Source organism: Poromitra crassiceps, assembly GCF_964638095.1.
Source record: "Poromitra crassiceps genome assembly, chromosome: 29".
In the NCBI taxonomy this organism is placed as follows: Eukaryota; Metazoa; Chordata; class Actinopteri; order Beryciformes; family Melamphaidae; genus Poromitra; species Poromitra crassiceps.
Window position 1 is genome coordinate 12,290,104 of NC_139641.1, and position 12,278 is coordinate 12,302,381.

The 12,278-nt window shown below is 42.5% G+C and overlaps 1 protein-coding gene across 1 annotated transcript in view; it reads left to right on the top strand.

Annotated features, from left to right (window-relative positions):
* The window catches only part of LOC310800262 (uncharacterized protein), a gene marked incomplete at both ends in the record, with an annotated part of 13,366 nt that extends 4,916 nt beyond the window's left edge, over nt 1–8,450 (top strand). The window contains one exon of the mRNA XM_083662839.1: nt 6,782–8,450. Within this exon, the coding sequence (XP_083518965.1) occupies nt 6,782–8,450 (1,669 nt within the window). The remainder of the gene's footprint in view (nt 1–6,781) is intronic.
* Between the last annotated feature and the right edge of the window lie 3,828 nt (nt 8,451–12,278).

Genomic DNA, 12,278 nt, shown 5'->3' on the forward strand with positions numbered 1-12,278 from the left:
AGTGGTGGCCAGTGGTGACTGATGGTCATAAATCACTGATGATGTCATACCCACTGATGTCATGCACTGATGTCATGTCTTCAGTGACGCGTACGGACCTCGGCACTGTCGTGCCACTAATGACAGTAAAGCACACCCTCAAGTCTAATATTACTTAAAATGACTCATGTCTGTCTCCATATATATTATTCCACATTATTATGCTTCTCAAACCAATCTAACTGCAGTTTAAATACCGCAAGCATGTAAATACGCTACACTATAGCAAGATCAAAGTGAAAATAATGTTCTAAATCTAGTCGGCTAGAAAAAATATAGCCTATCCCTGGCTGGATGTCATGATGAGATTAGATTGGTGAAAGTTTGGGCAGAATGATATTGTTTTCTCTCGCTACCTTTTCTTCTCCCCCACTGCACAGGTAGGATGATGCAACAGCCTCTGAATGACAGGGGGTCAAAACTACGGTATAACAACTTTTCTTTCATCGGTCCTTGTGCCTGTCTGACGCGCGAGAGAGAGAGAGTGAGAGGGGGAGAGAGAGTGAGATGGCAGAGGAGAGCTCATATCTCCGGCGCACTGAATAAGGCCTGGTTTTGAAAAGCGCTAAGCGCTAAATTAACGCCAAGGGGGAAGATATCGTTAGGCCGGTATTTAAGGCAGAAACGCCCATTCTGGCCTATTCTGGCACTGCGCCACGCCTCTTCGGCGTAAAGCGCATTTCGGGGCCTAAAACCATGACGCCATCTTCCCGAGGGAGGCGCAAGGCGTTTTTTTTTTTTGCATTTAACGCCAGTTTTAGCGCCTAAGGCCAGTGGGAAGATAGGGGCCATAGTGTACATGTATAGTTTATTCAATAAACTTTATTGATATGAGCGCTACGCTGCGTACTTACACTAAGACAAATTCCTTGTATGTCTTATTGTGGCAATAAAGTGATTCTGAGTCAGGTGGCGTTTACACCTGCCTCTGAATGGTCACAACTAGGGATGTCCGATATTATCGGCCAATATTAGCATAACAAATTCATATCGGAAAATATCGGTAGGCTATCGGTTTTCATGTCGATCATTTTTTTTTTAACCTTTTATTTATACAGGCGGAGTCTCACTGAGAGCAATGCTCTATTTTTCAGGAGCGCCCTGTTCACATTCACACACACATTCACACCTGGAAGCTGACCAGTACAACCACAGTCTGATCTGTTGGCCACTGAGCAGCTCCACTGGAGCGGTTCGGGATAAGGGCCTTGCTCAAGGGCACCTCAGTGGTGGTAATGAGGGAGGGGCAAGCGCTGCTGATAATAACACTTACAACTTTAACACAACATGCATATTATATATTAAACTCTTCAGCTACTTCTGCTCTCACAAAAGTAGGAAAGGAGTTAATTTCACAACAGGAGATATGTAATGTAACTTGTTACCTGAAATTTTGGTGGAAAAAAAAGCCAGCTTATATCGGTATCGGTTGATATCGGTATCGGAAATGAAAGGTCCCATTCCGTGCAAAAGCAGTTTTTACTTGTAAATGCATATATACTGCTGTCATCCCTCCCTGTAATGAGTGGTCACAACCTCAGAACTGCCACAGTTGGATTTGTCCCTATACAGCTCTCTCCTGCAGTCTCCTTCAAGCCACGCCCCTTACAGTCTGTTCTCCCAGACGGGTTATAGTCTGGGGAAAATAAGGTTTGACCTTAAACTAATTGCAACAGAATTTATTTTCACATTTTTATGTTTATATTGATGCCCGAAACACTATATTAAAAATCCCAGAAAATCCCATTAGTGGAAATATGTTAAAATTACATTTTTTCAAAATGACTGCCATTATTAAAATGTTGGCCATATCTTGACTCCAACTAGACCTAGAATTACAAATTTGGTGTCTATTTCCACATTTCTGGGGGCAAGGAATCCACAGAAATGGTTGTTGAGTCTCTAAGTAGAACAGATTTTTATTTTCTCATGTAAGTATGTAGTCGTAATACAACATGTCATTTCTGACAATGTTAGCTACAACTTCGTATTTGTTAATCATACACATTTTGGGTGATACCCATTACCCTTGAGCATATTGAAGTGCTTGCCATTGAAAAAAAAAGTTTGTTGTTTCATATTTCCAATTAAAAATGTGTTACGGTAATGAATTTATTCCCTCACAGTGTCTCTAAAAGTGTCTGGAAGAGCACATCTATCTATCTAAGGGAGCTAGGGCTCTGTTTGTTTGTCTGTTTGTCTGTCCGTCCCACTGATGACATCATCTCGAGCAATTGTGATGCCATCAGTGATGTCACTCGAGCAATTGTGATGTCATCAGTGATGTCATAAATCCTTCCTGGCTCACCCTATATAAGTGGAAGCAGTGTGTCTTTTTACACGCAAGCATCCAGTCCCATAAAACACCACCAGCAAGCATCCAGTCTGTCCATAAGAGGAAAAAGCAGCTCCTGCTGGTATATCAGTTGTGTGACCTCACAGACCTGCAGCGTAGGACCGAAGAGATACAAACTCCCCAGGTGGCTATTAATCGCTCAGCCTCCCTCTCCATCTAACATCAACTCCACCAGTACCTCATCCACGCTACAACAGTGAGGCAACAGGCAAGTAACTACTACTTTTGTTTGTGAATATACTGATTCCTACTTGTATTGTTGTGAGATGCCTCGCAACAAAAAACAGAATCAGATGATGAAAAAGCTACATGCTGCAAAGAAACCTGAACTTGCTTTGAATCCCTTAGTTTTAGCTATGCAATGTTCTAAGCAGACTGGATGGCATGCAGCAGAAGCAGATGATAGAACGCTCATCCATAAGAGACTTGAGACTTGACTTGGACTTGTGACCAAAGACGTGAGACTTGACTTGGAGTATAGCTAAAATACTTCAGCCTTGACTTGGGGACTCTAGCTCAAAGCCTTGAGACTTGCCCGGCCACGACCCATTGCTGCGCAGCAGCTATAATTGTTTATGTATTGTTTATTTGCACAAAGAAAATGAATAACAACAGATAGTACCTTAGAAAGTATCTTAATTAGCTATTATTAAGCTATACCTATTAGTAAGCTATTAGCTAACTAGTAAGTGCTTATTAAGCTAGCCTACTTTGAATGGTAACACACAAAGACTGTCATTGGTAACAGACGATAAATGGCGGTCAACTTATCCATAACCTTCGGATATGGAGAATACTTAGCCTACCTGTCCACTCGTCTGCATGTTTGAGCTACAACTTGTGCTGTGCCTTGCCAAAATCAAATTGCCTCCAATGCGAAGCAGCTGCTTATGCGAGCTGCAGGGCTAGCTCAGCGAGCTGCAAGGCAGGCGAACTCGCGTAGGGTGCAAGATGCCTAGTGGATTATAATTTCAATTTGAATGGTGAAATTAGATCCTACTTGATATCTTTGAGTTTTGCTATGAGTTGTACCATGTTCATGAGAATCACACACCTGTGGCATTCTCAATCCTCCCATAGGGCATGGATGAAAGGCCAGGGGGTCTCTGATTTTGGATATTGATGTGTCCAACTGCTGCTATGTCACAGCTATCAGAGGTACTGGTTTGGCTCTCTGGTGTAACTCCAGCTATAATGCCCATAACATGGAATGTGTTGTGGCCATCAATGGTTCTGATGTTATGGTCCAATAAGTGGGCGGGCGGTGTGTGTGCCACGATTGTGATGTCACGATTGTCATGTATCAGTGATGTCATCAGTGATGTCACTTGAGCAATTGTGATGTCATCAGTGATGTCACTTGAGCAATTGTGATGTCATCAGTGATGTCACTCGAGCAATTGTGATGTCATCAGTGATGTCACTCGAGCAATTGTGATGTCATCAGTGATGTAATAAATCCTTCTGTGGGGTTGTATGGCAGTTGGCATCCTTTATGTTGCATTACCGCCTGGCTGAGGCTTTATAAGTGGTTGGAGTATACGTAGTGAGAAGAGCACAAGTGGTAGGCTACATCATCTCCAGAGTAAGTGTTTATTGTTTATTTATGTTTGTTTATTGTTTATTTGCACAAAGAAAATGAATAACAGATAGTACAAGTATCTTAATAAGCTATTATTAAGCTATACCTATTATAGCTAACTAGTAAGTGCTTATTAAGCTAGCCTACTTTGAATGGTAACAGACGACTGTCATTGGTAACAGACAATAAATGGCAGTCAACTTACCCATAACCTTCGGATATGGAGACTTAGCCTACCTGTCCACTCGTCTACATGTTTGAGCTACAACTTGTGCTGTGCCTTGCCCAAATCAAATTGCCTCCAATGCGAGACTCGTGAGTGACATGACTATGAAGTTATGGTTTGCGATGGCTGTCTGAGGGAACAAGATGTGCATGAAAACTCACCCTTTTCCACCAACTATTAGAACATATTAGCCACACTTACATTTTTTATGTTTTGTTTTGTTATGTTACAGTATGTTTGGTAGAGCTTTTCCCTAGCCCCACCCCTTTCCTGACCACACCCCCTCCCACCTCCCACATACACTCCCCCTGATACACCTGTCCATGCCCCCTACCCACCTCTCGAATCCAGACTCTCTACGACCTTCCTATCCCTACCAACGGACTCTTTTCCCTAGCCCCGCCCCCTCCATTGAGCCGACCCGGATCAGATCCGCTCCAAAATGTAATGGGTTGTTCCTTGGCCCATGCTACACCCTTCCACCAAGTTTCATGAAAATCGGCCCAGTAGTTTTGCCGTAATCCTCCTGCTAACAGACAAACGGTCAGACAAACGGCACCAAAAACATCACCTCCTTTGTGGAGACAATGCCAATTTTGACAATGTTCCACTACTGGGATTTTCTGGGATTTTCAGTATGTTAAATTGGAAGGTTTCAAGAGCTGAATACAACACAAATCATTTCTGTTGCAATTTGTTTAAAGTCCCTGGAAACCAGAAATATTTTATTATTATTTAGCATTTTGAGTTCATCACATCACAGGAGCCTATGTTAATAAGCCACCAGCCAAATTTGAACGATGATGAACGTCGCAAAGTATATAAATTTAGGTTTGACAGTCTGGCAAAAGTAATGAGAATGAATTATTTTTTAGAGTGTATTTTCTCCCGCGGAATGTGTGGGCGTGTCCCATCTGCAGCAGCCTCCGAGAGAGAGAGCGCGAGACAGAGGGGGGGAGGGAAACGGAGAAAGAGAGAAAGAGAGATCGACACACACACACCGTGCGTGTGTGTGTGTGTGTGTGTGTGTGTGTTCGTTGCTCGGAGAGGGACTCTTGCTGCGACTGCACAGCGTGTGTGTGTGTGTGTGTATGTGTGAGTAACCTCGCGTCACCAGGCTGTGTGTCTCTCTGTGCTCTCTCTCACACGAGAGGAGAGAGAGAGAGAGAGAGAGAGAGAGGAGAGGAGAAGAGAGAGAGAGAGAGGAGAGGAGAGAGAGAGAGGAGAGGAGAGGAGAGAGAGAGAGAGAGAGGAGAGGAGAGGAGAGAGAGAGGAGAGGGAGAGAGAGAGAGAGAGGAGAGAGAGAGAGAGAGAGAGCAGCATAGCGCAGAGTGGGAGGCAGACGGACACTGAGGGAGCGCTGTCACTGGGGGCAAAGAACGGACAAAAGGAGGGCAGATTGCGCGCGTGTACAAAGGTTATATAGAGCTTATGACATCATAAGCTCCTGCATTTTAGCACCTCGCGCACTGCTCTCTTCAATGAGGAAGTATCTTGTAGAATCTTGTAGAAAAGTGTCGATTTTAAGGCTTTGGGTTGAAAGTAATGTATAATAATTTCGGAGGCAGACAATTACTAACATAAGACCCTAAATAACATAGTTAGAACGTTTTTGTGGATTTTGGTTTCCAGGGAATTTAAGGTTGGGTCATTTTTTCTCACAGATTCCCTAGACTATACGTGTAATTGATAGTTACTTGTCTGACTAAGATATATATCGTAATGAGCAATGTGTCTTGCTCTAAATTGTATTGTGTGTGTGTGTGTGTGTGTGTATGATTTGAATCATAATAATTCATATAATAACAGGTAGCAGCAGTTAAAATACACAAGGCAAACAGGATGTTTCTTTCCAATGTCACAGCAATAAGCAGTGGCTGATTTGGCTGCCTCAGCAATATGAGAATAAAGGCTAAATATGAAATCAGATTAGACACACAACACACTAAGTATAAGGATAAAGATTACATTTGCTGTTATGTGTTGCTTAGTTTCACTTACTAATAATGTGAATGTTCATTTTTACAGTATTATTTTCAACTGTGTATTGTGAGAAAATTGTGTTTTTTTTGTTACAGTCAGTGAGGTCATTGAGGCAAAGTTGAACTATTCCAATTATATTTGTATGATCTTCACTTCATATTCACCTTATGTAGAAGAGACCGTCTGGCCTGAGAGACTAACAGGAAGTGGAACTACAATCGTAAGTTCCGATTGTATTTACACTTCCTGTGACTCATAATGTGAGTCAAACTAGGTTTGACCTGGTGAGTCAGACTAGTATGAGCAGGTAAAACAGCCGGTGTTTTTAAGAGGAAGTCGTGAGATAATGGGTCAAGTGGGCGGGGCTGCATGAGGTCAATTATAAACAAGGTCAAAGTCTTCCTGGTATGAAACACCTGATAACTCCTCCCTCTTCTTCCTGCTCTCAAACAGCACTGAGCCAGTTCAACGAGCCCATTCACCACAGAGCAGCAACAACACCAAGAAAAGGAATCGATTTTTGGTTTGGAACAGAGCACAACTTTGATCTGTTGTGAGAAAGTTAATCTACCTGAGATTCACTGTCACTGAGAAGTGAAATGGCTCAGCAAGGAATTCAGCTGGACGAGGCAAAATTCTGCTGTTCGATCTGTCTGGATCTACTGAAGGATCCGGTGACTATTCCCTGTGGGCACAGCTACTGCATGAGCTGTATTAAAAACCACTGGGATGTAGAGGATCAGAAGAACATCCACAGCTGCCCCCAGTGCAGACAGACCTTCACACCGAGGCCTGCGCTGGTGAAAAACATCATGTTTGCAGAGTTGGTGGAGGAACTAAAGAAGACCGGACTCCAAGCTGCTCCTCCTGATCGCTGCTATGCTGGACCTGGAGATGTGGGCTGTGATTTCTGCACTGGGAGAAAGCTGAAAGCCCTCAAGTCCTGTCTGATGTGTCTGGCCTCTTACTGTGAGCAGCACCTCCAGCCTCACTATGAATCCTCTACCTTTAAGAAACACAAGCTGGTGGAAGCCACCGTGAAGCTTCAGGAGAACATCTGCTCTCGTCACGACGAGGTGATGAAGATGTTCTGCCGTACTGATCAGCAGTGTATCTGTTATCTCTGCTCCGTGGACGAACATAAGGGACACGACACAGTCTCAGCTGCCGCAGAAAGGACAGAGAGGCAGAAAGAGCTCGGAGTGAATCGGCAAAAAATCCAGAAGAGACTCCAGGGCAGAGAGAAAGACGTGAAGGTGCTACAACAGAACCTGAAGGCTATGAATCTCTCTGCTGATAAAGCAGTGATGGACAGTGAGAAGATCTTCACTGAGATGGTCCGTCTCATTGAGAAGAGAAGCTCTGAGGTGAAGCAGCAGATAAGATCCCAGCAGAAAGAGGAAGCGAGTCGGGCTGAAGAACTTCAGGAGAAGCTGAAGCAGGAGATCTCTGAGCTGAGGAGGAAACACACTGAGCTGGAGCAGCTCTCACACACAGAGGATCACATCCACTTCCTCCACAGTTACCCCTCGCTGTCACGTCTCAGTCAAGCTACAGACTCACCCAGGATCCATACCCGTCCTCTGCGCTACTTTGAGGATGTGACTGCAGCTGTGTCAGAGGTCAGAGATAAACTACAGGACATTCTGACAGAGGAACGGCCTAAGATCTCACTGACAGTGACTGAAGTGGATGTTTTACTGCCACAACCAGAGCCCAAGACCAGAGCTGACTTCTTACAATATTCATGTCAGATCACACTGGATCCAAACACAGCACACAAACTGCTGTTATTATCTGAGGGGGACAGAAAAGCAACATGCAGGAGAGAAGCACAGTCATATTCTAGTCACCCAGACAGATTCACTTACTGCTCTCAGGTCCTGAGTAGAGAGGGTCTGACTGGACGTTGTTACTGGGAGGTGGAGAGGAGCGACTCTGTTAGAATAGCAGTCTCATATAAAGATATTGGCAGAACAGGATGGAATGAAAGTCTATTTGGATACAATGACAAGTCTTGGTCATTAGATTGTGGCAGCAGTAGTTGTCACTTCATACATAAGAGTATCATGACTCTCATCTCAGTCCCTCCCTCCTCCAGAGTAGGAGTGTACCTGGATCACAGAGCAGGTATTCTGTCCTTCTACAGCGTCTCTGGAACCATGACTCTCCTCCACAGAGACCAGACCACATTCACTCAGCCTCTCCATCCTGGACTGTGGTGTTTTTACACTGGAGCTGCTGAGTTGTGTAAACTCAAGTAGTCAGCAGTCAGCTGCAACATGTGAGATTCTGTTTTAACTGACGTGTTTTTGTCTCCATCTTTGTTACTCAGTGCTCATTGCTGTCATTGCTTCTCAGAGATCACTTGTTGATGAAGTTTGTGTGTGTGTTGTAGGTAGTGTGTGTGTGTGTGTGTGTGTGTGTGTGTGTGTGTGTGTGTGTGTGTGTGTGTGTGTGTGTGTGTGTCTGTGTGTGTGTGTGTGTGTGTGTGTGTGTATTTGTGTTGTAGGTAGGCGTGACCCCAAATAGTCAATGATTCGTTAGAAGGAGCCTGATTCCACTGCCAATCTCACAGTCAAATAGTAATGTATTGCTTGGTTTCTCCCATTCGATTGTGATTCTACATGTATCCTATTTTGGTTGAAGTATCAGTCTATTAAAACCATAAACCAAGTCCCAATTAAATCTTAGATAGATAATCTTATAAAAAAGAAAAGAATAGTCAAATATTCTTATTGAACAGACAAATCTGATTGGACTGACAGTCATTCTGAGTCAGGTACAGCTCTAGCTCTCTCTGTTATCTACCCAGTTCTTCTAGTTGATTTCATTTCATTTATTTGATCATTTTAAAAAGAAGTATTATGCAATATAATGTAAGGCACCTGGTTAAAAAGCAACCATGAATAAAACACGAGAATGTCCAAGACTTATTTCCTTATATTATTCCAAACAATCCATAAGCTGTTGTTTGGTCTATATAGTTTTTTTTCTTTGTGGCGTATTTGTATTGTTGCTGTGATATTTTCTGCTGTTTCTGTTCCACTGCATGGGCCTTACTGGAGCAGCACTACAAGTGTTCTCTTTATTATATCTGAATAGTTGTTAATATGTTGAGTTTGTTCCAGACATTTTAACTTTTTAAGAAAACTGAACTATACATGTAATCATTCATATTATTATAATCAATAGGGAGAGCACTCATTGTTTTGTTATTTTTATTCGTTTGTAGGGTTTGTAGGTTTCACCCTATTCTTGTATAAATGTTTTTATGTCTTTTCTAATGTAATCTGAGTGGGACTAAAAGGGATGATTTTAGGATAGGTTCTCTTGAAGTACCATATTTATTGGTGTCTAAATCTATATTATGTTTGTGATTTTGCTACAGTTTTTTAGATGACTATATGTTTTGTGTTATTGTCTGTCCTGTTCTTAGAACATCGGGGACCATGTTGGAAATAAGTGTTTACACTTTTACATGCTATCCCTTGGATCTTGTTGTTGTCTCTATATCCATTAATAAAGTCAATCAATCAATCGATCAATGGTTTTGATCCACAGTGCTGACATGCTGCTTTAACAGATGGTGTGGATGAAGTGAATGTTCTGTTGATGGAACAGAACCAGAATCTGGTACCAGCTTTTAATGACTGAATGTGTGAACAAAGTCAATGTTTGCACATATGTGACCTGCTCTGACCAAATCAGTCACATGGAGCACTGGCCCGTTTGTGTAGAAACGTGATTTTATGATTTCTTTTAACACATTGACTGCCAGCCGTTTTTTTTTGCTGTAGATAGCTTCTGCCAGGGTTTTTTTTGAGGATTCTAGGCTCATTTTACAAGAGCCGAGGTTTCTCTTCTGTTAGGACTTCGTGAACACCAATCATCTAAAAAGAACTAATAGAATGTGTGCTTTCTCTGTCTAAAAGAGTTAGTTTGTAGAGTTAGTAGTTATGTAAGCATTAGCAGTTGAATACAGCATGGTTTCAGCATCAGAAAAAAATATTCAGAGATAAACGGCTTTTTGTGAAATTCGATAGAACAGTCACTTTAACCATTCATTTTTGGCATCAGTAAGACCTAAACAATAGTTTTGAACAGTAATTTCCTCCATAACAGCAGTAAACTTCCCTCTGCTCAACTCCTCCCTCCGTGGGCGTTCTTCTTGGCTGCAGCGCCGTGTCACAAGCACTTTCCTACCTGTGCAAATGCACTTTCTCATACTCTCGACCTCTCAAATAAATTTCTGAATAGAAATTAAATTACTCTAAATTATAGCGAAAAAGAAACAAAAAAGAATGGGTTGAAAATCCCATTCTAAAAGCCTTTTATGGCTGTTTCCAATTTGGTGTCGGACTAGGGGGCAGTCCCCGCTTGTCACCAGTCTCATTGCTTTGCTGCTGCTGTGCGGGTGTGAGCCTGTCTGTGCGGCCGCTCTTTGAGGAAGTCTGGTTGGACTCGCTCGCTTCTTGGAGTTTTGGTTGAGGGCTTTGATGAAGCTTTTGCGATTCTGGTCATATTTATGCTGCGTGTTTCAAACTGTGTCCCACCCGCAATCCACTATGCAAATCTGCAATCCCGCACCGCCAGCAATCAGCGCGAAAACGAAAGCGCCTTCGCCAATCCACCTTCATGAGAATGGCTTCAGTCACACTGCTTTTTGCTTGCCTTCCTCTAGTCAGGAAAGCACTGTCACCACTTAGTGGGTCGGTGGAATGGGTTGTACACGTTGTACACGTCCAATACCTATATAAGAGATGTAAAAGGGTTAGATGCACATCCTACGGTCAAAAAAAAAAAATCGATTTTTTTTTTGACGACTCAACTCGTCGCTGGCAGTGAACAGCTGGATTGTGTTTGACGACTCAACTCGTTGTTGGCAGTCAACGTGTTAATTTTGGCTGTTTTGGGGTTTCACCAGATTTGAGCAAAATAAAGCATTGGCTTTCATTCTGTGTAAAGATTATTGTGAAATTCAAAGATTAAATATAGTTTTGCAGCTCATAAATTAAATTTAAGTTGAAGTTATCCTTTATTTATCCCCATGGGGAAATTCATCCTCTGCATTTGACCCATCCTCTACTAGGAAGTAGGAACCTTCCTAGAACTAGGAGCAGTGGGCAGCCGCAGTGCAGCGCCCGTGGACCAACTCGTTATTTTGCCAGTGCCTTGGACAGGGGCACTGACAGGAGTATTAACCCTAACATACATGTCTTTTGATGGTGGGAGGAAACCGGAGCACCTGGAGAAAACCCACACGAACACGGGGAGAACATGCAAACTCCACACAGAAAGGACCTGGGATGGACCGGGGTTCGAACCCGGGACCTTCTTACTGTGAGGCAACAGTGCTAACCACTGAGCCACCGTCCTAAAATGTAGAGTTACCAGCAGAACTAGCCTACTTTGTCCATTTTTGAGGTTGTTTTTCTCAGAAACATAGTTTGGAAACAGTCACGACATAAAGCGGTGTATCTCACTCAATCTTTGGAGTACAAAGATCATTTTGATATCAGCAGAAAGCTTACATTCTCCTCTTTCCAACAGTGTATAAAACTCAAAATGTTTGTTAGGGTCAATGTGACTGATTTTGATAGAGCAGTGTCTTTCCAATGTCACAGCAATAAGCAGTGGCTGATTTGGCTGCCTCAGCAATATGAGAATAAAGGCTAAATATGAAATCAGATTAGACACACAACACACTAAGTATAAGGATAAAGATTACATTTGCTGTTATGTGTTGCTTAGTTTCACTTACTAATAATGTGAATGTTCATTTTTACAGTATTATTTTCAACTGTGTATTGTGAGAAAATTGTGTTTTTTTGTTACAGTCAGTGAGGTCATTGAGGCAAAGTTGAACTATTCCAATTATATTTGTATGATCTTCACTTCATATTCACCTTATGTAGAAGAGACCGTCTGGCCTGAGAGACTAACAGGAAGTGTAACTACAATCGTAAGTTCCGCCGATTGTATTTACACTTCCTGTGACTCATAATGTGAGTCAAACTAGGTTTGACCTGGTGAGTCAGACTAGTATGAGCAGGTAAAACAGCCGGTGTTTTTAACACGTTCACTGCCAA